Source organism: Apostichopus japonicus, chromosome 20, assembly GCF_037975245.1.
Source record: "Apostichopus japonicus isolate 1M-3 chromosome 20, ASM3797524v1, whole genome shotgun sequence".
Classification (NCBI taxonomy): domain Eukaryota; kingdom Metazoa; phylum Echinodermata; class Holothuroidea; order Aspidochirotida; family Stichopodidae; genus Apostichopus; species Apostichopus japonicus.
Genome location: NC_092580.1, coordinates 12,627,494 through 12,655,417, shown reverse-complemented (window position 1 = coordinate 12,655,417; position 27,924 = coordinate 12,627,494). Strand labels below are relative to the sequence as shown.

Sequence of the window (27,924 nt, the reverse complement as noted above, 5' to 3'; positions counted from 1 at the left end):
ATCTTATATATTCGTGTAACAACTTGAATGAAGTGCTACGTCACAGATTGCCTGCGTAGCAGGTTCTGTAGTTGAAAATATTGATTAATATATTCGACGTATGATGCGAACGTTTTACTTGTGGAGATTACTCACATGGACATTCAATTCTGACCGAAGTACCTGCGTATCAAAACATTGAAACGAAGATACAACAGACCTAACGCACGATTCGCGTAGTCACGAACAGAAAGTCACGTTAGGTTGGATATATAGATTTTTACTTTATCGTTACTACGGAGTACGCGGGTATCTCTATTCCAGACCCTAGGTTTGCCGAGGTATAAAATGGATTGCATTGACAACATCATCCTATGCACGGATTCCTACAAGGTATGTCAACGAAGTTATGAAAACCTGAATAAATTTGTTAGCAATTCAAACGTTGCCATTTTGCCTAACAAAATACCAGTTTACCCAAATGTTATTATGAAGCTACCTACACTACAGTAGGCTCAGCCTACAGTACACGGCTAGGTTAGAGCTGTACAACAGTACAGTAAAGCATATCGTTAGTAAATTTGTAATGAATACTCTGGTACAAGCCTTTGCTTGAGTTGTATACAATGTAATTCTTTATAAATGATAACTAAATTGCCAATTACTAACCTTCGTAAAACATTAGGGTAAGACCAGGAATACTAACTACAAGTTACAGTAGGTTAGCCTACTGTAACTTTGTAAGTAGGCCAAGGCTATACTGTCTTTAGATTAGTTTCTGTAACTACTGTTAAACAGTGCTGTGTGTTGTCAAGTACTATTATCCAAGTCAGACCTAGGCCTACCAAGTTGTTCCGAGTACTTGAGGTTCCAAGTAGCATAGTCCAAGTACTGCTTTTTAGGATCCTAGTACCAGAGTCAAATTCTGACTCTGAGTCAATGAGTAAATCATTTTTGAATCTGAATACGTTTCAAGTACTTTCAATTTTTCAATGTATATAGTAGTAGTACAAGAACCTTGCTTGTAACTGATCCCTGATGGTCAAGTTTAAAAACCTTGTAGCCTAGAAAAGATAGGCATCTAAAGAATGGAATATTGGATGAATTTCATATTTATACATGGATGCACCATATTGAGCAGATATTTGAGTTGGTTTTATTGAAGGTCAACCATCAACGATTATTTTAAGTCAGTAGAGATTAAAGACTGAAACCTTGTAAGCATATCTCAAGAGTTAAAACTTGGATGTATAAGGACCATATTTTAGTATGTGGAATTTCAATATATAATATAGTAGTAGTTAGTACTGTAGATGAACCCTTGTTTACAAACAAAATAACTCAAGCAAGGTACAGTATCTTGTATGGATCTCATAATATGTGGACATTGATGTCCCATATTGAGCAGATGAACCCTATTCAAAGGTGTCGTGTGGTCATCAAAAGTCAGAGTCTATACTTGTACAAACACTGAAAATGTCTGTAGTTGAGAAATTGGAGGAATATCATGTAGTATATGGGATTTCCCAAATTGAGTAGATGTTAGTATCCTGTTATGTTTAGGAGAGATCAAGGTTATGTAGGTCATCAAAAATCAATGATCTTTACTTTGGCATACTGTACTGTAGGAACACAAGGAAATGTTGTGATTCAATGCAGTAGGAATTGCCATTGTTACTAAAAAAATGATTATATTTGCAAGTTTTTGAAAATATCACAGTTGGTTCCAGGCTGCAAAATATGAAATTTGTCCCAAACAAAGGCTCAAATGTTTTCCTGTATCCTACAGTAGCTATATAGTTGTTTGTGATTGGAGAATATTGTGACTGTACAATACCAAGTTCTTTCATGGAAATTCTTGGCTTGGGTTCCTGATTCCGCTTTCATATCATACCAAAGCTTACTTGTTGGCATTCCACAGCCAAACTTCATTACTCCTACAGTATATGTAACCCTGACTGGATAATACAGAATATAGGTGGTAGTCCTACTAGTCCCTCCCTGTTAGTGACAAATTACGTAGTACTTAAACTGGCTAATTTGTAGCAGGCAAATCATATACTGTAGTGTGCATACACAGTAGCCATGCTAGTTGTTGGTTGAGCCATACATGGTTGCTAGCTTCTTCATGCCTCTCTAAGAACTATAACCTGTCCCTACAATATTGCACATCGCCATCTACCATACCCAACAAACAAAAATGTCTAACTGTCAACACAGCACCCCTCCTATCTCCCCTTCTTTTGGGTCATAACTCAGATGCCGACTTCCCCTTCCTTCAGAATCTAGTCAATCTACCATTCCAAAGTTCAACACGTGCATTTCGTAGGTAGATTTTAATCTGCTGAATTCAAGTCTGACTTTTCTATTTTCTGAAGTTGCCTTGTTGCAGCGACCCGCGTAACAAGTCTCCTGGACAGGTCTATTGAGGAGTTTTGACAAAGTACCATTGTGGTTTTCCATGTTTTTGTTGCACGTTTAATTTTGTTCCGTTTATGACACATTTGTGCTAAGCTTTTGTACCCTACCTGTGTTACCAGTTCCTCAAGACAGTCATCTCTCAAACGGCCAAGGTTATAGACTTGGGCGGACATATGGCTGTCTGGAAAGCTTTTAGCGATCTCTAGTATAAACTCACTTTCCCACAATTAACAGGAAGACTTTCTATGACTGAGTACTGAGGTTCTATATAATGTTCAGAGCATTGTTTCTTGACAACTAAATTGATATTAGTATCAACAAGTACAGTAAACAATGCTTGACATAGTATTTGAATTTTTTTGTTAAAAAATATGACTTTACATTGTTTAGCAATTGTGGCGAGGAATTGCCATATTCCCTCTCATATATATAACTACATTTTAACTTACAACATTAAATTAAAATTAAAATTTGGCTATTAAATGTACAAATAGGAATGGCTAGTAATTTGCTTCTAACCAACCAACTGCTATGGACATCAGCAAAACAAAACTTAGAAATTATCCACTGGGCAACTTTTTTTCAAACATTCTGTGTTTATTTTGGACAAATTTGTTGAAACATAGACGTCACTGCTCTTTCACAATGTTTCAAAGAGAAGAAGATGAAAATGATTTCCTAAAAATAAGATGCTTTCTTGCTGGTTTAAGATTAATTCTTTGTGTACTACGTATATGAATTGATAATAAGGTTCTTGTTCCTATAAGAGCAGTGTGAATGACCTCTCTAGTTCATACAGTAGGAATGCTGTGCAACTCTCTAGTGATCAGTACAGTCTATTAACAGGGTATATGGGAGCAGAAGATAAAGATAAAACAGGTGCAAAATGGTGCAAGCCTGGAGGTCTTTGCATTCTATTCACCATTGCTACTGTAGTAGTTTTTGTATTGGCCTACTGAGTAAATTCATGTACTGAATACAGTGTCCTGTACTTCAGTGTCCAAAAAAAACACAAAACAAAAACTCTTTTTTAGTGCAGATCAAAGGTCATTTGAGGTCAACAGCTCTAGGTCAATGTCTGAAAACCATGTCAACATGATATCTCAAATAAGAAATGTAGGATGCATCTCATACTGTATAAATTTGATGATTACTCATTCATGAGTACCAAAAACAGTGATTGTGCTGTTTAGTTGAGGTCAGTGGCCTTTTTAAAGGCACTGAAGACTTGCCCCAAACCGTGTGTGGCCATCTGAAAAGTTGACATCTGTTGCTTGCAAGTGACGTTTTTGTTTGTGTCGCTACAAAATGCAGACAGTAATGAAACTTGATACCTTGTTATCTTTAGCTGGACCTGAGATGTCCATCGCTGTATCGTTTGTATAGCCTACTGTGCTGTGGGTATTGACCGCAGAGCTGTATGTACTGACTGTACACTAGTGTCTAAATATCGACGGTAGCAAGCTGTGTGTGTATTTTCTGGGATGGATTGTGGTGTCTAACACTTCTGTCACACCTCATTCGAAACTAGGTCAGATTACCCGGCATAAGACATTTCTTTTCGCGCGAGTCTTCACACCCTTTAAGTCAGCGAAGCAGATTTACAATCTGCAGAAATCTCTTCAAGAGTGATATATCTCAAAAAAAGAACCTCCACACGTATCAGATATTAAAGAGATGTGCAGCTTATAATTACGTGATTAAAACCCGATTGTCTTTTGCATCTTATCTCTCTTGCCACCGCAGGTCTCTCACCATTTTCAGTATCCCGAAGGAACGAGTCTCGTCTATTCCTACTTTGAGAGTCGAGGAGGAAAGTTTCCCACTGTCACATTCTTTGGCCTTCAGTACATCCTGAAGAGATGGCTGGTCGGCAAGGTGGTCACGGAGGAGAAAATAGAGGAGGCTAAACAAATTTACAAGTTGCACTTTGGCACGGACATGTTCAATGAAGAAGGCTGGAAGTATATACTACAGGTATGGTGGTCATTGTTACAGTCGGAAATAAAAGTGTCCACTTCCATCATACTGCAGTTAGGATTCTTAAATTCTTAATCACAGCCTTTATTGTAACTGTACAAGTAAGATTTTTGAATTTTGAAAGCAGGGGGGGGGGGGTGGGTAAAATTTTTGATCTAAAATGAAAGAAAAAATAGATCAAACTTAAGAAAAAAGAGGTGCTAAGTGAGCATATATCCCCCTGTGATTTGTGGAATGTCTTACAATTAGTACAGTAATTTGCACATGTGTTGCATTTGCCCACCTTTGTGTGAAACAACATTTGTAAGCATTATGGGAAAATTTGTATAAATACATTCTATTGTACTAGTGAAGGAACCTGTAAGAGGGAAGTTCCTCCTATAAGCTTTTGTTAAAAGTTAATAGTATATATATATAGCTGATATGGTGTTATGTTGAGGGCCAAACAAGGAATAGCTGACAACCTTCAATGATTTCAATGATTTCATTGTTCAGAACTATCATGGTTTCCATTTGAATCATGGTTCTCATTTGAAATAATGGGTATCTGCAACTACTGTAAGTAATCTTGTATATACATAGTGAATGCATGATCAATCCAATTGCTGCACATATTGTACTGAAGGCTACTCATACAGTACGACATTATACACTTTAAACACTTGCTATGTAAACACTTGCTTTTGAAACCCTCGATTTGCTAGTCAACCTTGTCTCCGTAATTTTGCAGGAGCTTAAATTCTGCTTAAACCAAATGGAATTTTGTGGTATTTACTTAGCAACTTTCTGAATCTAGCTTTTTTTGAACAGTGTATGTTCTGTACAAATACAGTAACTACTTATTGGCCAATCAGCGACGGGAGACTTTAATTGTTCTCCTTAAGATCTTTGCACTGGTACGATTCTATTGTGTTCTAAAATGAATGTACATTCATGTACATTGTATACAGTATGGTTTGTCTTTGCTCAAGAATGGTACAGATACGTACGCTATATAGTATTACTACCTACAGTACTGGCGCATTGTACTGTAGTATTACTCCCTACAGTACTGGAGCATTGTACTGTTATATTACTACCTACAGTACTGGAGCATTGTACTGTAGTTAAGTTCAGTGCTAACAATAATGAATGTACTGTGCGTGTGCGATCTGTCAAAGATCCTGGTACCCTTTAAATTTTAAACCGGTAACTGTGGAAAAGTAGAACAATGTCTATGTGCGTATATACAGTATACCTACAGTATGTGATAAGGCTTAAATGATGTATGAAGAAATGGTGTCATGTGCTCAGTAGAGTTTTATGGAATACTGTAGATCCTTACCGTACGTGGTACTTTTGTGTTGTATATAATATATATATTTTTGTTGTTTCCAAATTTTGTGCCATAAAAATTTGATAACATACAGACACATTTCCAACTTAAAAAGGAAGAAAAGTTTGGTTAGCGTTATTGACTACAAGTGCAAGAAAAATATCAAGGATCAATGAGACTTGAAGAGCTGGGGTTGGGGGGGGGGACGGGGTGGAGGGAGGTACTGTAGGTTAAATACAGAGCTATGGAAAGCAGAGCATGTATTTGTACTACATCATCCAATCCAATTAATTATTCAAATGGAACAGTACAGTGACTGCAGACACTAGACAGGTCTATATACATTGCCAGTCCCCACTTATGATTAAATCTCCAATCCAGAAAGGTTTTGAAGTTTGGTATTGAGATTCAAAGTTTTGTATTAATTAAATTAATTTTGGGGAATTCTGGAGCGTTTTAGATTTTAATGTGACAACTTGAGAACATCAACCTAGTCTTGATCAACTTTAGCAAATGATGCTTTAAAGTTTAACTGAGATACAGTCTTTCTGCTAAGATGTCATCATTTTCAAATAACAAAATTGCCTATTTCAATATGACCCAAAGTGTTAAATGTTTATTATTATTCTATGTGAGCAATTCACCATAATATCAGTTTTAAGTCAGATAAATTCAATGTAGATCTGTTAAGTGTTGTAGTTTGGAAAATGTCAAAATTTTCAACACGTCTGAATTCTGTATCACAATATCTTACGCTGTAAGGACTGGATTAGATTATTGTTGCAGAATACAGATGGCTATCAGATCTGTTGTTTTATCTGAAATGATACATGATATTGGTTGTCTTAAGAGTTTATTAAAATGCTGAGTTTATATTGTTCTCTTGTGCACACATTTGATTGTTTTTGGACATTATATAATAGTGTATAATCTTTCCCTTCTTGTTTTTCTTCTAGAAACACAACGGTCACATTCCACTCAGAATCAAGGCAGTCCCAGAAGGAACAGTCGTACCCTGTAAAAATGTTCTCTTTACCGTGGAGAACACAGACCCAAATGTACCCTGGCTCACCAACTGGTTTGAAGTAAGTATGTATAGTTTGCATTTGTTGTTTGCATCTGAGTTTGACCATACTAGCTACACAGAGCTGCTCAAAGCAGTATGAAGTTGACATTTTTTTTTGTATGTGGACAGTACAGTAACTTTGGGGTGAATTTCTGCTTGATAGCACAGTATGTAGTTGTTCATAGAATGTGCTCTAATACAACAAAACGATATTTATGTATCTATGCCAGTAAATACATGAAAATAACAACTTCTAGCAGAAATTTGGTTTCCTCGAATGTTATTTTTTTTAAAGTACTAAGACCGAGAAGTACAGAATAGCAAGTTAGGACAGTCAAATAGAGACCAATGAATAGAGAGGACCTAACAAAAATGAAAGTAACACCAACTTCTCCGTTCTTTGAGCTGCCATGTCACCTATTTATAATTTAGCAACCATACATAGCAATAATTTATAAAAAAACCCCACACATGTGGGAAAATAAAGTAAAACAATTCTTCTTCACCATACCACCCTTAATGCTACCCCAAAGAATACCCAGTGCAAAAGGATGAATTTGATCGACTCTGTTTGTGACATGTATCCCCTGGGCCAGTTAATTTATGGATGTCACCTGTCAGGTGACCAATGAACATTTAGTAGAGTTGGATGGGTTGTGTATATGCTCTGTTTTAGTGGTACAGAATGGGTTCAAATGTACACTGTGTAAGTGAATCTCACTGCCCTGTGGGCCTGTCTACCTTGTTTCAGGCATTGGTAGAACCTTTACCAATTGCTGGTAACAAATCATCACGCCTCATTAGTTTTCATGCCTCATAGAGCAAAGGTAGAATAGTCAGTATCTACCGTACCTGTAGTATGATGTATGGATGATTACACCAAGTTATACAGATATTGCACATATGTTAATGATGTCCTTGAAAAGGCTCACATTTCTCATTTTGGCGGGGGGGGGGGGGGTGGGAAGGTCCTTTGTGCACTGACTTTGGCTGTTCAAACTTGGCTTAATTATATGTGAACATTCGTAAGAAACATGTACAGTATGTACTTATTATTACTCTGTTGGATTCGTGGATGTTGTTCTAAACCTTTTAACTATGTTCTAATGCTTTCTTCACATTATTTCTCTTGCAAGTTTGTAAAGTCTTGTAAAAGGTTAAGACTTGAGTAAAGTCCCCTTTAATATTCACTACTAAGGTGCAGGTGGCAGGTGTGCATAGTTAGTGACAATGTCAGACTTTGTCCTTCCTATCAATTTCATACTTGTTCATCTATGTTCATCCTCTGTTCACTGTATACTAAATTCATATTTTGGTTACAGAGCCTGAAGTGTCCATGATACTTTCCACATGTTGATCCATATAAACTTGTCACCGTCTGTTGCAACGATCTGTGTTTTTCTCTCTCGATACATTGCTTGATTTCCTGTTTCTCTCATCTTCTTCTCCCATGTCTCTAGACCTTGTTGGTGCAGATATGGTATCCATGCACAGTGGCAACAAACTCCAGAGCTATGAAGGCAACCATCGCAGAGTTCCTACAGGAGACGGCGGACAGTTTAGACAATCTACCCTTCAAGTTACACGACTTTGGTTTCAGAGGGGTGTCATCCGTAGAGGTAATGACACTTTAAAAAGGGATAATCCAATTTCAGACAATGTGATTTCTTTATCAATATGGAAAAGTAAATCATGTTGAAAACCCCCCATCTCAATATCTTGTCCCTAACTCAAGATTCGGCTGATTGAATAATAATAATAATATTAATAATAATAATGTTTGACTTATATAGCGCTTTATACCAAGGTTTCAAGGCGCTTTACAGATGTTATATAACTTCTGGTCGATGATAACCTGTCCCAGAGACTGGTCCCTCCAGTCGGCTGCAGTTATATACTACGCCCAATGTCAAGTTACCTCACAGGTACCCCATTAAATCCCTGGGTGGAGAGAGACAATGGGATAGTACCTATTCTGTAATAGTGCTACGAGGAAGTGAAATCTCTCAATTTTTGCTTTGTTTTCCTTCTCAATACTTCCATGGTGAAACTGAGCATAACTGTTATTGACAATTTCCGTAACGTTTTAATGTTAGTCATCCCTGTGATATTAGTACCAAGAATTAAGACAAATTGTCTTACCAAATCACGGTATCCTCCCCACCTGCTGGGAAGTAAATGTTTCATTTCCCTTAGATCTTTTTTGGCTCTATTTCTTTGTAGACTGCCTCGATCGGTGGGGTAGCTCATCTAGTCAATTTTGTCGGAACTGATACAGTTGCGGGTCTCGTCATGGCCAGAAAGTATTACAGATGTGAAATGGCTGGATTTTCAATTCCTGCAGCAGAGCACAGGTAAATGGTAGCTTAAGTAACTCATTAAAATTGATGTAGGCTTCTGTAAAGGTCAGTATAAACAATAACAACAACAATAATAATAATAACAATAATAATTATAATAAAAAAAATTTGCTCAACTATTTATTCAACTTTTGTGTGCTTCAGTTCAAACGTAAATAAATGCATTTCTTTTGAAATGTATACATTGTGTTTTTTCCCTGGAACATTAATATAAACTTACATTACAAAACATTTACCAAATAAAACTCAATTTCAAACTTTAGATTTGGATTAGTGAAAAACATAAATGGAAAAGAAGTTGGAAGAGCAGCTCAAAATGTACAAAATAATCATGCATATCGAGGATAATGCTTAACGTTTGAAATAATCAATAAAATTGTTGGTAAAAAGTCATTGTCTAGAAAAGAGTGTACATAAAAGTCACCTGCTTTATGATCTTTTCTATCCAAGAAGTTCTTATTATCGATTATTGATTATTGAAAGCAAAATTGGTTGAAAACTATTTGATTGTTGAAATTATATTCAGGAATATGGAAAATGTACGAAAACCAAGATTCACACACTTTGTTTAATAAAACTGTTACAAACATGAGTAAAATCATTAGGATGCATATTGCATTTAAAAAAGAAAGGCAATGTTAAAGAAGAATTTCCAACTATTGCTGTTTTGTGAACATAGCCGGCAAACCCAATACATTTTAAAGATTTAATAAGAGAATTGATATGGTCCATACGGAGACCGCCATCATTGAAAGGGCAGAATAATATTTTATTTCATGACGTTTTTTTACTCCAAATAAAATCGAATAAAATGTTATTCAGTTTCTTGATAAAATCACAAGGACAGTAAAAAGATACACCAACTGTGATAAGGCAAAAGACTAAATGATAACAATTTTACCTATAGGTGTAACGTCACGGCCAGACCACACGTTCAGGATGTTTTTTAGACGAGAGAGTTTTGGGAGATGATTTAAATGGAGAAAGTCCTCTCTATGGTTGGTGAAAGAGATTCCTAAATACTGTATAGGACCATGTGAAATTTGAAATAAACAATTTGTTATGTGGGGTGGGGGAGATGACGTCAAAGCACCAACAGGGAACAGTACGGATTTATCAAAGTTTATAACGAGGCCCGAGATCTTACGAAAACCATTGAGTATAGAAACTGGAATTAAAAGAACGCTCAGAGCCACCAGTAAACAGACATGTATCGTCAGCGTATTGCGTTATCTTTATCTCAGTATATCATTGACATAAATACCTTTGATAAAAAGGTCTTGTTTGATATGCATACATAGAATTAAATTTAGTGAAAATCCCCCACCTCCAGTGCCTATGTTAATCATCTCATTGCAACGTTTCAGATCTTCGTCTTGCTCACATTTTTTCAGTACGATTACGACTTGGGGTAAGAATCACGAGAAGGAGGCGTTCGCCAACATGTTGCACAAATTTCCAAAGGGTCTGGTGGCGGTGGTATCGGACAGTTTTGACATCTTCAACGCCTGTGAGAACGTTTGGGGTAAGCAGCTGAAGGACATGGTCATACAAAGGGGCCAGAGTGAATCCTGTCTGGTGATCCGGCCAGATTCTGGCGATCCACATGTCATTGTCCTCAAGGTACGTTTCAACCCTTTGTCTGTCTGTCTTCGCCGCAAGCATCATCTAGAAAAAAAATTATTCCCCAATGTTTTGAGAATTTCAGACCGGAACGTTAATGCTATAATTTTATCTAAATGAATTTTGTTTTGCCAATCTTGGGCTGTTTCTGTCATTTTGTATGCCGTTTGGTAAGGGTACATATTCTTCGTCAGTGTCGTCAAGTTTGTAAGAACATTATTCGCATTGTCGGATGTCAGTTGGCGCCATTTTGGGGGTTTATTCCAGAAATGGTCAGGTTATGCAAGTTTGATACCCCCAAGCAATAATGTCTGTGAAACACGACCTAAACTCCATTAGCGTTGCTCTTCTGTCTTTGCATTTACTTCACTTCTAACTCCCCTGTCTCCACAAAACAACTCCACTCTCCCTCTGCTGTGTCTAGACCACTTGGTCTTTCGTTAATCTCCAAACCAGGCCAATCTCATTATTCTGTCAACCCTCTCAGAAAAAAACAACCTGATTTTCGTTTTTGTAGAAATGTTTTTTTTAACCTTGGCACATATACAATCAACAATAAACAATTGTCCGTCATATAACAGTGTACCTAGTGACAGTTGTAGTTTGATATTTACCTCACCTTTATACACATCTCTCCGCAGGTTCTCAACATTTTAGAGAAATGTTTTGGATCCACCATCAATTCCAAAGGCTATAAAATGTTACCGCCTTATCTGAGAGTCATCCAGGGGGACGGAATAAGTTTGGAAACCCTACAGGGCATACTCGCCAAAATCAAGGGAGACGGCTGGAGTGTGGACAACGTGGTATTTGGATGCGGCGGTTCTCTTCTTCAGAAAGTCAATCGGGACACCCAGAGATTCGCCTACAAATGCAGCTACTGTGTCGTCAATGGTGTTGGTGTGAGTGGACTGTCTTTAAAAGATGACTTTTCTTTCTTAAACTTAGTTCAATTTTTTCAAATTTTAAAGAAGTATGTCTCTTCAATGTCAGATAAGGTTGTGAATCTTGAGTCTGTGGCCGGTTGTACAGTTGTTCCTTTTCTGTTTAACTTTTTTGTATTTTTTTCCCATAAAATTAGTTCAATTTTTCAAGAAGTATGTCTTTCAATGTCAGAAAATGAATTTTGAATTTGTGAATTTTGAGTCTGTGGCCTGTTGTACCGTTGTTACACGCCATCACACAGACTACTCTTGGGATGACGCAGTCGTCATTCCACAGAGATGTTCCGCTGGAACAGTTTGTCGACCCTTGTAGAGGCAGCACGGTGAAGGGGATGTCAATACCAGGTCCTGCTTCTGTGTAACAGAACAGATTAATAGAATCGTCATGCCTGTATTACCGTTTAATGAGCCTGCTTACCGTGCTAGTTGAGGATAATTGGGAAAGTCATGATCCGTACCAGTTTTTATGGTTTGATTCTTCTTCAACTCTGCTTCATATTTGCTTCCTTTAAAATCATGTTCCAGTTTTCCTCGTTAATCAATAGTGCACTAGATTACGTGCATTATTGCATGTAGAAAAGTTGAGTAAATTTTCTTCTTCTTCTTTTGTTCTCTTCTCTTTCTCTAACAGAAAGAGGTATATAAGGCACCCATCACAGACCCCGGCAAAAACAGCAAGAAAGGGAAATTGACATTGGAGAGGGAGAATGGAACATTCGTGACCAAACAAGGGGGTACAGGAAATCCAGAAAAGGTAACATTCTGTTATTAATTGGCAAGAGAGGGTTAACATGAAAGATTAAGAAAGAGAAAAACACAGCATTCATTTAATTATCTAATTTTGGTAATGGAAGTTACTCACTCCTTTAAAACTGATTGAATCTGACCTTAAAGGTTTGACATTCTGTGACATCATGCTTCTACAATTTTTCTTCTCCCCCCAACTAAAATCATTTCTCTTTCCCTTGGAGAGAGAAGATGTGGCCCCTAGTTCAAACTTTTGTTGCTGTTGTTTTTTTCTTTCTTCTTTGGCAAGGTTGCCTCATCAATGTCAAACTCATTTTTCTAGACAATTTGATTCCATTTTATATTCTTCATAACTCACCCATCTTTTTTTTTTTTTTGGTGACAGGACGTCCTGGTTCCAGTCTATGAAAATGGCAGATTACTCAAGGAGTACACTTTAGACGAAATCAGAGAGAATGCCAAAGTCGACATCATCTTGGCAGCCAGGAATGGTCACCAGAACGGCATCTAGAGAAACCAACCGAAGATCTTTCCGTGGAAGAAGCAAGCCAAGGTAGAGTTGGAGGTAGCCTTTCATGTTCAGGGTTATGGCTTTACATTTGTATCTGTTGGCTCTCACCTCTGTATGTCTCTCCTGATAATCTCTGCAAGGGGTTGGATGTAGTTTCTCTGGCAGACTACATTACCCAGTCGCACAGTTCACATTCCTGTCTATGATCTCTCTTGTGTGTGTCTGCGTCGATAATGACAGAAACAATATGGCCAGTGGAGATGTGGAAGCGAAACAAAGTGGTAACAAGATCCAGAAGAAGGAAGGGGCGACTGGAGCCAGGGTGAAAGATAAGGCATTCGCCGAACTGTCCCTGTGATGTGAAAAGCTAGTCGAGTCGATCTCCGCGGTATTTTGGATATATATGGAGCTGCTTTCGACCAAATTGGAGGTAAAGTAATATTTCCGGATAAAGTGTGTAAGTAAGCAAATATATATATACATAAATATATATATATAAGCCCTAAATTGGTGATCTTTCAGAGTACAGTTTGAACAATGATTCTAATGAGCACTGACTCAGACTTGTAAGAATTCCTCCATTTCAAATCTGATTTGTTTTAGTTAAAAAACACTAAAGATATTTAAAGAAGCATAGGCGAGCTTTTGTTCCCTTGGTTACAATAACTGAACACCAACATATATAACATTCAGGTAACACATGGTGACACTGAAGGCAGTTAGTCCAAAAACTTTTCCTTTATGTTTGCCTTTTGTTTCGACTTTAACAAAATCCACTCTGCTATGCATGGAAACACTATGGTGCCGTCAAAATGTTAAGATCTTTCTCTGGGTATTTGCTGCGAAATGTTGCAAAATGTTGACAATCCGTGGGGAGTATTGTTGAACGTTTTTGTTGCATCATTTCGAATGAGATGTTATTAAGTGATCAATTCAAAACTGTTAAAATTGATGATTATCGATAAGTAACCATTTTGTCAAGCGCACAGTGTTGAACTTCCTCACTTATTAGATTTAAGGAATTTGACATTTGTTGAAATTTTGCTACTGTATTTACAAAAGGATCTTAACAGTATGACAGCACCTTTATGTTGTCATGGTTTTGAAGTATTTGTTTATGCGTTTTGCAGTGTTTAATTGATGTATGTTTTTTGTTTCTCAACACTAACTGTGCATTATGTTTGATAGCATCATAAAAAGTTGCCTGCTTAACTGGCCATATTGCTCCTACTAGCCAATCATGTGATGCAGTGTAGGAGCTAACAGACACTAGTCAAGCAGTACAATGATAATGAGGCTGACTTTAATGTGCTTATCGGGGTTTAAAATTAATAATAATTTTACCAATCGGATTCTTTGACTGACGATTGTTAACCAACTTATCATGTCATAATATTATTTATGTTATTAATGTTTACTGCCATTAAAAAGCCAGTGCCTTTTGTTTTTGGCTCCCGGCAAACAGCGAAATCAACTAGCATTTAGTCAGTAAATAGCCTGAATTTTGACGCCTGATTGATAAATTTGATACTCATAACTTGTTGTTGATAACTTGATTAGTAGGAAGTGAATGCATATTGATAACTTGATGACTAATCCATGAATTTGTAATTTTGTATATTATTATTGCCCAGTGGATTACTGGAATTGATAAATTGATTATTTTCTATTGAGTGGATAGTCAAACATATGAACTTATTGATCATTACCTATGCACATAATGTGTAGATTTATTTCATATAACCCCTATATTGTGCATAAGATTTGATCAGTGAGAAAAATTTCTCAATTTCATTTATTAATTTGTCTAATGAGTTTTTTCTATTATTTGGTCTATTCTAAAAGCATTTTCCACAAAACTAAAAAAACAAATATATATATATATATATATGTATATATATATATATATACATATATATATACATATATATATATAATTTGTATTTGCCTTTGCCTTTTCACTGTGACTTTTGTTTTCATCTGTGAAGTGTAAAAAGTTTTGCTTTTCCTTCTGCAAAACTTGAATGTCTTGAAATCTGGTAAGTACTGATTCAGATAAACTTTTACTTACCAAAGAAGCAAAAGTTAAAACAAAGAAACAAAGAAGCAAACATACAGACAGACAGATCCTTGTGTAACATTATAGCTTATTGACAAGTTATATGAATTGAATCTTTCGTCAGGTACTTATTCATATACGTTTAAGCCCAGCCGAGGTCAAACAAGTGATAGTCAAAGAATATGGTCTTTTTGGCCTGGAATGATCAACTTCCATCTTGCTCAATGAAAATTGAAAAATTTACCTTTGCTTTTCTTTAGCAATTCAGAAGGTGTGGAAAACAAAAAAGTAATTTTGATTTCAAGAATCTAATGAACATGATGTGTCTAATATATGTATTTGTGTATTACAGGTATGATGTGATCAATGTGTGCTTCAGTCAATTTGACCATTGATATAGTACGGTGGTATTCTACTTTAATATAAATATAGAATACAGAAAACAGAGATATTCAAAAGGTGTAAGAGAGATGGAGAGGGGGGGGGTGGGGGAGGGGGCTCACTCATTTGCGGAATGTTGAAATTAAGTATGTCGACCAAGAAAAATAGAATTCTCAACTGATTTGCTCAACTCTTTGCGGCCTCACTCTTTGCCACTAAAAATTAACAAACCTCAGCAATGGAACAAGTTTAAATTCTAGGTGAAATTTACTGATATTGTTTGAAAGAGATGTTTGGTTATGGATTAAGATCAATCGCAGAGCCCACCAATCAGAATGTTGCAGAGAATTTAATACATTTAAGCATTTGATAATAATAATAAAGTGTGAATTGACCGATCACCGTGTGCATTGTTTGTTACTTTTAACAGATCTACAAATACTCCTCCTCCCTTAATTGATCAGCTGTGCCTTTGTATATATATTCCAAATTAATATACCCAGTTTGTATTCTATGTTCAATCCAATTTTTAAATTATGTTGCTCGTTAGCAATCATTAAGTTATGTGTGATGTCAGCTTCTTTTGTTTGTGTTTTGTTTACTTTTGTTCCTTATTATCATGACTTGTGTTCAATCTCTTCAGCTTGAAAAAGGCAAAGGAAACATTTTTTCCCTTTTTCCCTTTTTTTTCCAAATTTTTTGTTGTTGCTTGCATTTGCTATCTATTAATAAAAAATCTTCAATAGGCAATTGTAATTTGAAACTATATGTATATATTTGTTATTGTAATTTGTTATGATTTTCTTTCATTATTGTACATATACTTTTGTCTTTTCTAAATCCTAGTTTAGCAGTAAAGCTTTATATATTAATCTTAAATATGAGTGGCAGTCCTTGTCCCAAGAAGTAATAACATATGAAGTTGACTGGTTTGAAATTTACAGTTATCTGCATGTTTGTTTGGATTTCTTCTGCTTAAAACTTGGCAACATTGGTGGCAGCCAGTTGGGAGAATTTCCTAATGCTCATACCTTTCTAAACTGTCCTCCCATATCATGCTTCAAAGCACACATAGTGATAGTACAAACAGTTCCTAATAAATTATAGAAACATGAATTAAGTACTGCTCATACTGACACTACGAGTGCTCTGAAGTGGGACATGATAGTACACTATAGAACAACATTGGTGGCAGCCAGTTGGGAGAATTTCCTAATGCTCATACCTTCCTAAACTGTCCTCCCATATCATGCTTCAAAGCACACATAGTGACAGTACAAACAGTTCCTCATAGATTATAGAAACATGAATTAAGTATTGCTCATAGTGACACTACGAGTGCTCTGATGTGGGACATGACAGTACAGTATAGAACAACATTGGTGGCAGCCAGTTGGGAGAATTTCCTATTGCTCATACCTTCCTAAACTGTCCTCCCATATCATGCTTCAAAGCACACATAGTGACAGTACAAACAGTTCCTAATAAATTATAGAAACATGAATTAAGTACTGCTCATACTGACACTACGAGTGCTCTGAAGTGGGACATGACAGTACAGTATAGAACAAAATTGTCCCATCTAGGTGTGTTGGTGGAATGAGAACCACCGGAAGCCCGTGGGGAGGAGTTGTTGAAGTATGACCTCATGCAGAGTTTCATCAGTGTTGATACATTCACAGCCCACAGCAGAGAAGTTCTACCAACTTCACACAAACCATAGAGCACCTATATGAAATGACATCCAATGTTGTTTGTCCATGATAAACATTGTCATGTCAGATCATGAAAAGTCATTGGGTTCTTTTGTTGAGGCTGGTGTTGCTTCTGAGGTGCTGATGTAATACTTTGTATGCTAGACTAAGAAGTCCAGTCACTTTGATTGGTCGACCTCTCCTGTTTAATATTCGGATTCCTAGAACAGAAAAGTCTGTAGAGTAACATTACCTAGACTGCTAGGGTTTGGTATTTATAAATGGTCTACAACACATCAGAAATTATTTACTTCACTCAGTCATCCTTTGAACCCCAAAATTTAAAATGAAATAATCATTTTAGCAAAAAGTCATTTTGCTCTTCATTGTTTACTTTTGTTTTGTTTGTCATTCTATTGTTAGTGGATCTACAGATGCCAAAATTATTGTTAAATGTACTTTAAATGAGACATTTTTTGTGTCCCTACAAGAAGATTAGAAGAATCAGTCTTTTTGTGAAGCTCTTCAAACTGCTGGTTTTGCAGTGTAACAATTCTTTGTTCATAATATGACAGTAAGATTTAAGATGTAAAACTAAGCTGATGTTTAGGGGTTTGTTTGTTTGTGTGTGTGTATTACAACGAGAGTTGCCGAACAATTCAGGATGGCATTGAGCAATCCATATCGGAAAACTTTGCCGCAGACGGTAATTGTTAATGTCATGGCAACCAGCATCGTTGAGTTTTAAAGAAATTGGAATAACAGGGTGTTCTAAAAAGGTATGAATTCTAATCAATATCCTAATTTATGTCTTTGCAATAAATTTTCACAGAATTGGGTAACTGCTGGAACACTGTATGTGAAATTCTTGAAATTATATAAACCTAACATATTTTGATTAATGGAAAGGAGCAAAGAAATTGATGGCTAGAGTGGGATTCGAACCATTGACATCTGGGTTACAAGCCCAGCACTCTAACATCTGAGCTATCCAGCCCTTAGTGAGTGGTGATCCCTTCCCCTGCTGCTTGTTGGGTTGTATCCCTGGGTCGTGATCCCTGGTTGCAAGAAATGTGGCTTCCGACTGGTGTTCCCACAAAGGAGACAGCTGTGTAGGGGTCGCCAAGAACTAATGGCAGGATAGCTCAGTTGGGACAGTGCTCCGCTTGTAATCCAGAGGTTACTGGTTCAAATTCTGTTTTGTCCATAATTTTTTTTTTTTCTATTTCCCATTGTCCGAAATTTCCCAGCCAATTGTTCTCAAATATTCATTTACGTATAAATATTTTGAATTAATCTTACATGAGTATTTTAATTGATCTTATATCAATTAAGGATTTCGGGGGCGACATCATAACATGTCGTCTCTTTTTTTTCTTTCCGGCAGGATTTAATCTTTCACGCACAAAATTGTCAAATTCCGAATGAGATGGAGTTTTGTTGACAGCTTACGTACATATTTTTTGCAGTTTGATGAGGTAGATTTTGGGAGTATGGAAAGTAATCATGTAGGAATGTTATTGTTTTTATCTTAGAAAACATTTAGCGTCTGGTCTCGAGGGCTTTTCAATATCTATCTTTAAGTTCATACATGAGTTTTATGCCTAGCTATCTCAGATTTATGTTCACATGTTGCAAGCCTTGTCTATTAAAGGTTCCAGGTGTGCTAAATAATGCGCTCAAGAAAAATTTGGAGGTAATGTAGGCGTCCTCAAAATCACTCCTCAAGATAATTAGGTATACTGGCTTACATGTGGGGCCATCTCCTATATGTGCTACAGTAGTCTGTTCTTATCTTTTCTGTTACCTCTTTTATTTTTGTTGTTTTTTAGAATCTATACTGCAAAGGAAATCTGTTACATAGAATTCCTTAGAAGCAGAAGAAATAAAAGAATAAAAACACAATAAAAAGAATGAAAATAAATTCAAAGTGTTTTACGTCTTTTATTATTTATTGGGCTTACAAACGTCACTTGAAATACACAATGTCTTCCCTAGCTGCTTCCCTCCCACCACCCACAATCCTAAGACCGTCACATGAAAAAGTTCATTTCAAAGTTTGCAGTTTCTGCTATTGTAACGTAGTACTCATTCGTATAACCGATGATGCAAACCTTCAATGAAACAACGATTGTAAATTCTAGAGGGTTACAAAAACATAAAACATTTTCCTTACAGAACTTTACAGGCATGGTCATGTTAGTAAAAACTGCTGTTCACAGTAGACCAACTATGATACTTTTTACTTTACTATTTTAAGATGTTTGTGTAATGTTTGGATAATCTTTTGATCTTGGATAATCCTGGGCAAAATTTCCAAGAGGAAAATACCATTTTGAAAAAAAAAAGTATTTATACTTTTAGAAGAGATGGTGAGAAGGAGAGTTGACAAAAGATACCAGGAATAAGCAAAGTGTACTGATATGACAGTGTAGTCTAACTGTACTTTGAACTGGTTCTTAGTATTACGGTAAAAATGAAGAAGTACTTCAAAAGCTTTGCTTTCTACATTTGAAACCAATTTTCTCTAGCTGGTGGTTGCAAACTGCTCATTAGAGGTAATTGACACTCGGATCGAACAGTGTCTGGCTATTTTCTAGAGAACATCATTTATAGGCACTGTGTCAAAAAGTCTGATGCTGAGGGGGCTGCACATGATGTAATTATCAGTGCTCCACAGTTGCACACAACACAGACCCTGCTGGTCTACAGAGACAATCTCCTTTAGTCAATATTGTTTCAGCCTAGCTGCAGGGCATCTTTAAGCTGCTTAACTGTTGTTTATAACACTGTGCCTTAATAGAATTCATTTCAACCCCCAAGAAAAGAATGCTTTGTTTTTTGTAAGTCCTATCAACTGTATTTGATGTGGTTAAGTGACAATAGGACCATAAATCAATGCTAACTGCAGCACAGCTTGACCGTGACAATTAATCTAACTTGCTGTCTTGCTTGGTTTATGTAATCGAGCAAAAGAATGACCAAAAATTATTAATATCTTACAAACAGTTATTACAAAAAAAGTCCAAAATAGGTATGTTGTACATCTTTTAAAGCTGCTTTGTAAGCCATTTGAGAATACCTAGCATTTTTGTGCAACTATAAAGTGGTCCCTTCAGTTGCTAGTTTTAATGACGTACACGATTCAGTGAACAGTGATGAAAGCTAACATGAGGTGTACCTCACTTCACTCCCATTGAAGACTCCATCAAATCATAAGTGTCACAGATATAGAAACGCGAGATCTGAAAACTTGAAGTGAACGGAAGTGCCGCCCTCTGTCGACCAATATCAAAAACTCAGAAAAATCGACAAACTAATCAGATCGTAGTTAAGGTGGCACTGGAACGTTGCAACACTACCGCACCGTACAAAATAAGAATAGGAAACTTCACATCTTGGTTATGATATCTTCTATCTCCTGCTTTGAAAACATGTGGAAATTCTTGTCTCTTGTTACCGTGGCAACCTGTAATACAAACAGAATTATTGATAGAGGATTAACAAACAAAATAGGGGGGGTCACTTCAGATTAGTTAGAGACAGAGACTATTTATATTCTATGGTGTTCTACACCAGTATAGCATTAATCAATAAACCTGAGAGGTTACCATGAGCAGCTGTTTGGACCATTCAGTGAGGAGAATACATTGTGTGGGCATAGAATGCTTTTATATAATTACTGCATGAGTGAAATTGAAGTTACTGCAAAAATTAATGGAGTACCGTAACTCCCTATGAAGAAATTGATGTTTCAAAACTATCAGCCACTTTTCAACTAGACATTGCCTTCCACTTTCTTACAATTCACTTCTCTTACAACTTGATCAAACTAATCATGTGAATGCAAACAACATTAAAATCAATCCAGGAAGAATACTTGCTTTATTTCCCTATATTTCACCCTGCCCCAATCTATCTCCTCTGCCTCCATCTATCTCTCTCCCCACCCCATCTATCCCTCTCCCCACCCCACCCCATCTATCTCTCTCCCCACCCCATTTATCTCTCTCCCCACCCCATATATCTCTCTCCCCACCGCATCTATTCCTCTCCCCTGCCCCTATCTATCTCTCTCCCCACTCCCATTTATCTCTTTCCCCATCTAGCTCTGCTCTGCACCTATCTATCTCTCTCTCTCCCCTGCCTACATATATCTCTCTCCTTCTTCTTTCCCCATCTATCTGACCCCGTGCAGCACCCATCTATCTCTCTCCCACCTTGTGCCAGGCTTTGGACATGTTACTATTATTTCCCACAAAATAACAATACGATCTCTGGATATGAAGGTCATAATGTATGTGACAATTTCATAAATCAAAGCATCACACTTACTTCAACGTTTGTTGCATTTAATTTTTCTTCCATAATTTGTTTGAGAACGACAAGTGCTTCCTTCAGGGCTTCGTTTAATGTCATTGACTGAAAATAAATAAATAAATGTACCGAAAAATAAGTTTGACCAAAACCTTTTAAATTTTTTCAACACTGTATTAGATATACCTTAGACAGAGCAATTTACATCGCCTTGTTGCTGCTTTGGTAATGACTAGACCTCATCCATGGTTAAGGGTGGTCATACCATCAAAACTGGAGGGCTCGTTAATGACTCGAGGAGATGCAAGATGACTTGGGACATCTAGTCATGAACTATACTTAAGAACCCATTTTTGGTTACATATTGCATTATGTCAATAGGTCATAGTACGAAAGTGAACAAAATACATCAGTACAATGGCTGGCTGTTTACACAGTGATAAATCCATATGGGTGTACGCCAGCCTACTTTTATACAAAAGCCAGAATGTTCACAAACAAGTCGTCTTCCAGAAATGTGAATACCTGTTTCGTAGGTTTCGTAGGATTCTGTAACTATCCAAAAGCAAAATTACTTTCCATGAAAATGCATTTACGAGAAATGCCGGACATACATGTGTCCAGCAAGAGGTCATGGCAGAGACAGGACAGTGCACTGATTTGACGGACTGTCCGGTCTTATGCCGGACATACTGGGACCCTATCCATAGTGGATACAACAGTCAGTGGAAGGTACTCTTACCGCATTACTTTACCTTAAATTCGTTCATCTTCCCTACTTTCCAAGATAAAATATTCAATACAGATGGCAAGACTGACCTTATGGTAAACCTCTTGTAAATGTGACTGAGCGCCCTCTGACCCTGATCCGATGGCCTTAGCTTCAAATTCGATGAAAGTGCCAGATGGATCCATGTGGAATCTACGCAAAGATAAAAGAAACACTGAATCTAGGATGTAAGAAATAAAACGATGAATAGCAATAGAAAAGGTGTAAGGTATTAAAAGTTTAACACAAAGGCTAAGTTATAACAGCAGTCTAATACCTCTGGCTATTTGGTTAGGTCAAAATACTTCAAAAAACACTGGAGGATGACATGATAGGCTATCCACAGGGATCAATGGCAAAAGAAGTAATAAATAAAACTTACAGCTGTGGTCCCTTCTCATCGATACCACCTACGAGAAGTGCAACACCAAATGGTCGGCTCTGTAAAGATAAGAAACGGTGACGTGAATGCTACAATAAATTCTAGCCATTGCCAGCTAAGTCAAACTGAATGAAAACAAAATATGTGATTAACGCCGATCTTATGATGAAATGAAACTGCATGAATGTTTAAAATACATCCATGAACAGTAAGAAGAACAGCCAACTGAATTAGAGATAAAACAGTTAAGAACAGAAATATTTCACCTCGCACAGGATTCACAACTGTGACAACAGGGAGCAGCTCCAATAACGCTAACTCTAGAATCCTGTTCATGTCAAGCAAAGGTTAGACTTTCTTAAGTTTGAAAAAAAACTTGTTAAATTGTTCCAGGGCTGGAAATTACGATCGGTTCTTTATCGACAGAATAATTTCTGTCATAACTGATGGCGAAATCTGAATTCACAAAATTGGGAAGAATTCTGTTAAACATCAGATATATGAACTACTGTAGTAAGAGTCTTAAGTGCACACTTCTGCTTTCTTGAAGTTATTGTAGGCTGTTTTGCATTACATTTTGCTATATGTGATATCAGACCCCAAATTCCCTGAATACTGACCATGGCACCGATACCAGCATCATCATCTCCAAACTGGAGGGCTAGATTGGATACAGCCTGAGTGACGCTCTCCACAGACATCTTCTCATTGTAAGTAAACCAATGACTCTAAATGGAACCAACACAATAAGCAAACATAATTATGATACAAATTATACAATGTTGTGGACAAAACCATGACATCTTCAACCCTGGTCATAAACTCCAAAACACAATCTCATACAGCATGATTTTATTCACAAATCCTTGTCCTAATGCCAAAACCTTGACATCCAACTCATGATATCAGAACCGAGGCTTAAACCATTGTTTAGCAATGTCGACCATTTCACTTTAAAACGATTAATATGGAAAGATACGTCAATGGTGATATATTCAGGGATGTCGATCATTGTCCAAAATCTCATCTTAGAATATGACCTGTGATTATGACACCCTTTCTACCTTTCTTTGATATACATGTCCTCAATAACATCTTATTATCACAGTTACTGTAGGCATATAAAAGGAACAGGATATATCCAAAAGAAATCGCATTTCCATGAACGAAGGTATATCACCTTTTGCATATGTCCTTCACAAAACGTTACTGTAGTTCTTTCTGTGGATATTTGCTAGCCAGGATGTGGATAATTGTTTGTCAATTAGTACAGTATTTACTCTTTCGAAATGTATTCTCTACGTATACAGGCCCTAGGGTTGTCCACCTAGCATTTCAGAGCATCTTTTTGTGGCAAATCATTAATTCTCTAGTTGAATAGCGAATAACTAACCTGGGCTTCTACCCTTGCTTTGTCCACCAGAGTCCTCGAATCAGCTATAAGTCCACTCATTGCACAGCCGAGGTGACAATCTATCTCAACGATTTTCTCCACGCTCTTTGACTCCATCAGGGGAGAAGTGACTCGTTTCTCTACTGCTAAAACCACCCCTTCTGAAGTTCTGATTCCTATCGCTGTGGAGCCGAGCTGTACGTAAGAACACACACAAGCAAAAAAGATGAAGGAATGGCTGAATGGCAAGAACAGCTCAAGTTGAAAGAAAAACATGGAACAAAAACATGGAAAAGAAACCATGGACAAGGAAAACATGGACACATAATGTGGAAGAACAAAATAAAATATATAAAATATTGTAGGAAAATATTTCAAGTTTATAACGACTGGTGAAAGAAAAGAAAAACATAGGTCTCTTACCTTAATAGCCTCAATTGCATACTCCACTTGGAATATTCTACCCTCTGGAGAAAAGGTGTTAACACCCCTGCAAATAGATATGAGAAAAAAAACAAAGCGAGTGTTGGATGTCCAATTTTAAAGTGGTTTAGAAGAATTGACATGGTTATGGAAATTTCAATAGTATACTGACCATGAACATTTATTCCAATTTCTAAATGGCATATATACCTCTGGGAAATTTCTCTTTTTTATTTAATTTGCCTTGTACCTTGAAACAATAGTGAAAAAAATTTTCTTTCCTATGTTCCTTGCTGTCAACAGAAAACAAATGAATCAAATTAAATATTTAAAACTGTGCTCTCTCTCTGTTTCAAAATCTACCTCTGGAAAGAACAGGGCTACAGTATTTTTTGAATTATTGCACTGTTCACATGGTGTGCTACAACAGTCTTCCCTGATTTCTTGCATTTTTCACTCCAGTGGAAACATCTTCAGTATGGCATTAGAAAGCAATTTCTTTTTTCCTTTGATAATTTTGAGACTGTGTTTATATGTTTAACCAACTGTGTTGAACTAACCTTGATTTAAGTTGATTTTTAAACTAATGTAAGTGAAAACTATTTATATATACCACAAAGACTGTGCATTTTATAAAGAAAATGAATTGGAGAAGTAAATTTCTGTAATAGATTAAAGCTCAAAGTTTCTCACCTGTCATATTCTGATCTTGTTTGAAACATTGCTGTTGTTGTCACTAGATGGTTTGATTACTACTGTAGGAGAAAGGGATTAGGCAACTAATCAATACATAGTGATGGATTACAATCATACATTCTACATGAAAATGAGTACCCTATCCTTTTAGCACCACCTAAGTGCTATTTTACTATGTGTTCCTGTAGTAGGCAGTCCTATGTACTGTAGGAATTAGGATTGTGCTTGGAAGTTGAGTAGTCGACTTCTGCTCATTTGTAGTTGCAACACCTGATTTTCTTCAAACCTTTCCTCTTGTTCCCTTCACTGCAAACTACTATAATGTGTCAAAAGTCTGCTAATAAATCATACATCGATACAATCAAAACCTAGAAGTTTGAAAATAAAAATGGTACTCTGTTCCCCATACAGTAAGTTCACATTAAGTGAGAATCTGAAATAACTTGGGCAGGGGGAGATATAGATTGGGGCAGGAGAGATATCGATTGGGTCAGGGAAGATAAAGATTGGGCAGATATAGATTGGGGCCGGGGGTGATATAGATTGAGGCAGGGGGAGATATAGATTGGGGCAGTGTGAGATTTAGAGAAGTAAAGCCAAAAAATGAACTATTGAACGACGTCAAACATTCAAAGTTCCTTACAAAACAGGATACTGTCACGTTCAGAATGTTCCAGCATGAAACCTTTGACTACTGCTAGTGTCCTGTTTTTGTGATATAATCAACTTTTTTTATCAACCTTATTTACCGTTATTCAGTTTACCAAACACTCCATCAATTGAAAACAATCAACACCTAGCTAACACAGTGAAGAATTTTTGATGAGCTCAGTAGTCATTGATTAAACTTACAATAAAGGAAAACAAGACACATGTTTTTCTCTGAATTTCCATTTCCGTTAACCCCTGTAAAACTGTACCTTGTCATGATTGGTTCATGTCTACCTAGGCTAGGCCTATACAATAGTAATAACAAATGGAATATTTAGACTGAGAATGAATGTACATAAAGAGGGTTTAACAATTTGGTTTATAATGATTTAGTTAATAGATCGACTTGGCTATTTGCTCAACAGCTGGTAAATAAAAATGTATTCTCCATTATTCATCCGACAGTTAAGTTATCCATCAGAGTGCAGAACTGAAAATTTGCAGAGCAACATAACATCTACAATTTTATATTGATGAAGTCTCAAGCACTGTGGGTTGAACTCCATCAATATTCACATTATCTTCTTTGAAACAATATGGTGATATAACACAAACAGGTAATATAACTAGGTAGGCATTAGACCTGGAATTCCACAATATTCTATCTAACACAACCTTTTGGCAACTTGTGGAAGAATATCAGAGCAACCAAATCCAAAACATTACGATGATGAGAATCGACTCTCGTAAATTTAAGTGCCATTCCAATTAACAACCTCTTTCCACTTGCTCTACTTTTGTACTTCATTAATTGTAGTCTTAGTTAAAAGCTGCATGAGACATAATATGTTAATAATGTAGGCCTACTACTATTTGAAATTAACTACATACATAACATGCGGCTTAAACCTGGCAATTACTTGATTTTTCCGGGGATAAAGGAAACGCACTGAAAGTAGGCCTAAGAAAGGTCTAACAGTTAAGTTAGTTAGGCATAACCGGCTTTGTTAGGCCCAACGTTGGCGTGAGTGATCATGAATTTAGACAAATTTGAAAAACTATATATATATATTTAAAGGTCAAATATCAAGATTGATAAGCACGTGCAATGTCAGAAGAAAGATTTAGAGCTACGGGAAATGAAGTAACCGCAGCTAAAGCACAGTCTCACCAACTTTTCTTACTTCTTGGCAGCCCTTTTTGGGTTTACAGTAACAGAACTAAACGCTTGACGCAGAAATAACACTTGTAGTAATTCCGCGATTGATTTCTCATGAACGTGAATAATGCCAACTTTATATAATGTCGAGAAAAAGATAATCATAATTTAAGTTTCATACCTACATGAAATTTAACAACTACATTATTACTATAGGTATGGAAAATTTCAAATGTAAAAATGTAATATTAAATTGATGCAAGTATATTCACCCTTTTATGGAAATAATTTGATTGCTTGGCAACTCACCCAAATCTGCTCATTCATCTCCCTGCAAATATCATGCTGTTCCTATGGCGCGCCGTTTATACAGATCTGCCAATGCAATATCATGACCAAATAAATATCAAAATATTGCAGAATTAGGGATGAATTAGATTGTATTTGTAATGGATTACATAATGTGGCATAAATTTTGTTTTTAACTGTGATTGAACATATGTTTACAATTCAAACGACCACTACATTTGAAAAACAGAGTTATGATTCGCTCAGTATCATGGACTGACAACTTTCTAGTCCGTTTCCAGTAAGATTCTGTAGTTTAACAGCAATATATACGTTTTGAAGCTACCAACTAGTACGTTTTGAGGTTAATGGTTTGGTGTGAAAAAACTATGGGGGTTTAAGCTAACATTGCTCATTTAATTGGTAGTAATGGTATTAATTTGTATGACCGAACGGCAACACAAATCATTCGCCAAAAATAAAGAAAACGCAATAGTACGAGTTAGAGTAAGAGGAATTGAGTAATGGAAGTGAACCTTTCTTTGATTTGCCAAACAGTAGTAAAGGAGGGAATTAGCAGAATTGCTGTGACATGTTGAGTATAATATCAATGGACGTTTAGACTGCAAATCTCAGTGACAACTCTGGTCCTTGAAGTTGAGAGCGCATGAAGAAAGATTAGCAACTTATTCATAATCGAGACATGTCAAAAACAGATTGCATGTAGGACCGTGCATATGGGAGGAGGGAGGTGGTCGGATGTCAC

The 27,924-nt window shown here is 36.6% G+C and overlaps 2 protein-coding genes across 8 annotated transcripts; one reads left to right on the top strand and one right to left on the bottom strand.

Annotated features, from left to right (window-relative positions):
* On the top strand, window positions 1-19,004 carry LOC139961845 (nicotinamide phosphoribosyltransferase-like). Its single transcript, XM_071961417.1, has 9 exons — window positions 1-372; window positions 4,147-4,377; window positions 6,652-6,780; window positions 8,222-8,380; window positions 8,985-9,115; window positions 10,516-10,744; window positions 11,386-11,646; window positions 12,320-12,442; window positions 12,821-19,004. The coding sequence occupies exons 1-9, from the start codon at window positions 328-330 to the stop codon at window positions 12,944-12,946; spliced, it is 1,434 nt and encodes a 477-aa protein (XP_071817518.1). The 5' UTR covers window positions 1-327; the 3' UTR covers window positions 12,947-19,004.
* LOC139961857 (proteasome subunit alpha type-5-like) lies at window positions 18,560-27,201 on the bottom strand. 7 transcript variants are annotated; one of them, XM_071961457.1, is made up of 9 exons: window positions 27,180-27,201; window positions 25,058-25,119; window positions 24,365-24,431; window positions 23,942-24,136; window positions 23,169-23,276; window positions 22,549-22,607; window positions 22,217-22,319; window positions 21,416-21,502; window positions 18,560-20,549 (listed from the first exon to the last, which is right to left on the bottom strand). In XM_071961457.1, exons 2-9 carry the CDS (start codon window positions 25,084-25,086, stop codon window positions 20,472-20,474), a joined length of 726 nt encoding a protein of 241 aa, XP_071817558.1. In that variant the 5' UTR covers window positions 25,087-25,119; window positions 27,180-27,201; the 3' UTR covers window positions 18,560-20,471. The 7 variants fall into 7 exon arrangements, with proteins under 7 accessions (XP_071817558.1, XP_071817557.1, XP_071817552.1 ...); XM_071961456.1 differs by having other exon boundaries at window positions 27,143-27,197; XM_071961451.1 differs by lacking the exon at window positions 27,180-27,201 and adding an exon at window positions 26,896-26,982.
* Between the last annotated feature and the right edge of the window lie 723 nt (window positions 27,202-27,924).

Bases quoted from the DNA above. Each gene is read 5' to 3' on its own strand.
- LOC139961845 (XM_071961417.1), top strand. From the start codon at position 328: ATGGATTGCATTGACAACATCATCCTATGCACGGATTCCTACAAG. The intron at 4,378-6,651 runs GTATGGTGGTCA...TTTTTCTTCTAG, and splicing joins GCTGGAAGTATATACTACAG to AAACACAACGGTCACATTCC. The intron at 12,443-12,820 runs GTAACATTCTGT...TTTTGGTGACAG, and splicing joins GTACAGGAAATCCAGAAAAG to GACGTCCTGGTTCCAGTCTA.
- LOC139961857 (XM_071961457.1), bottom strand. From the start codon at position 25,086: ATGTTTCAAACAAGATCAGAATATGACAG. The intron at 24,432-25,057 runs GTGAGAAACTTT...ATCTATTTGCAG, and splicing joins ACAAGATCAGAATATGACAG to GGGTGTTAACACCTTTTCTC. The intron at 21,503-22,216 runs GTCAGTCTTGCC...ATTTATTTTCAG, and splicing joins TACAAGAGGTTTACCATAAG to TCAATGACATTAAACGAAGC.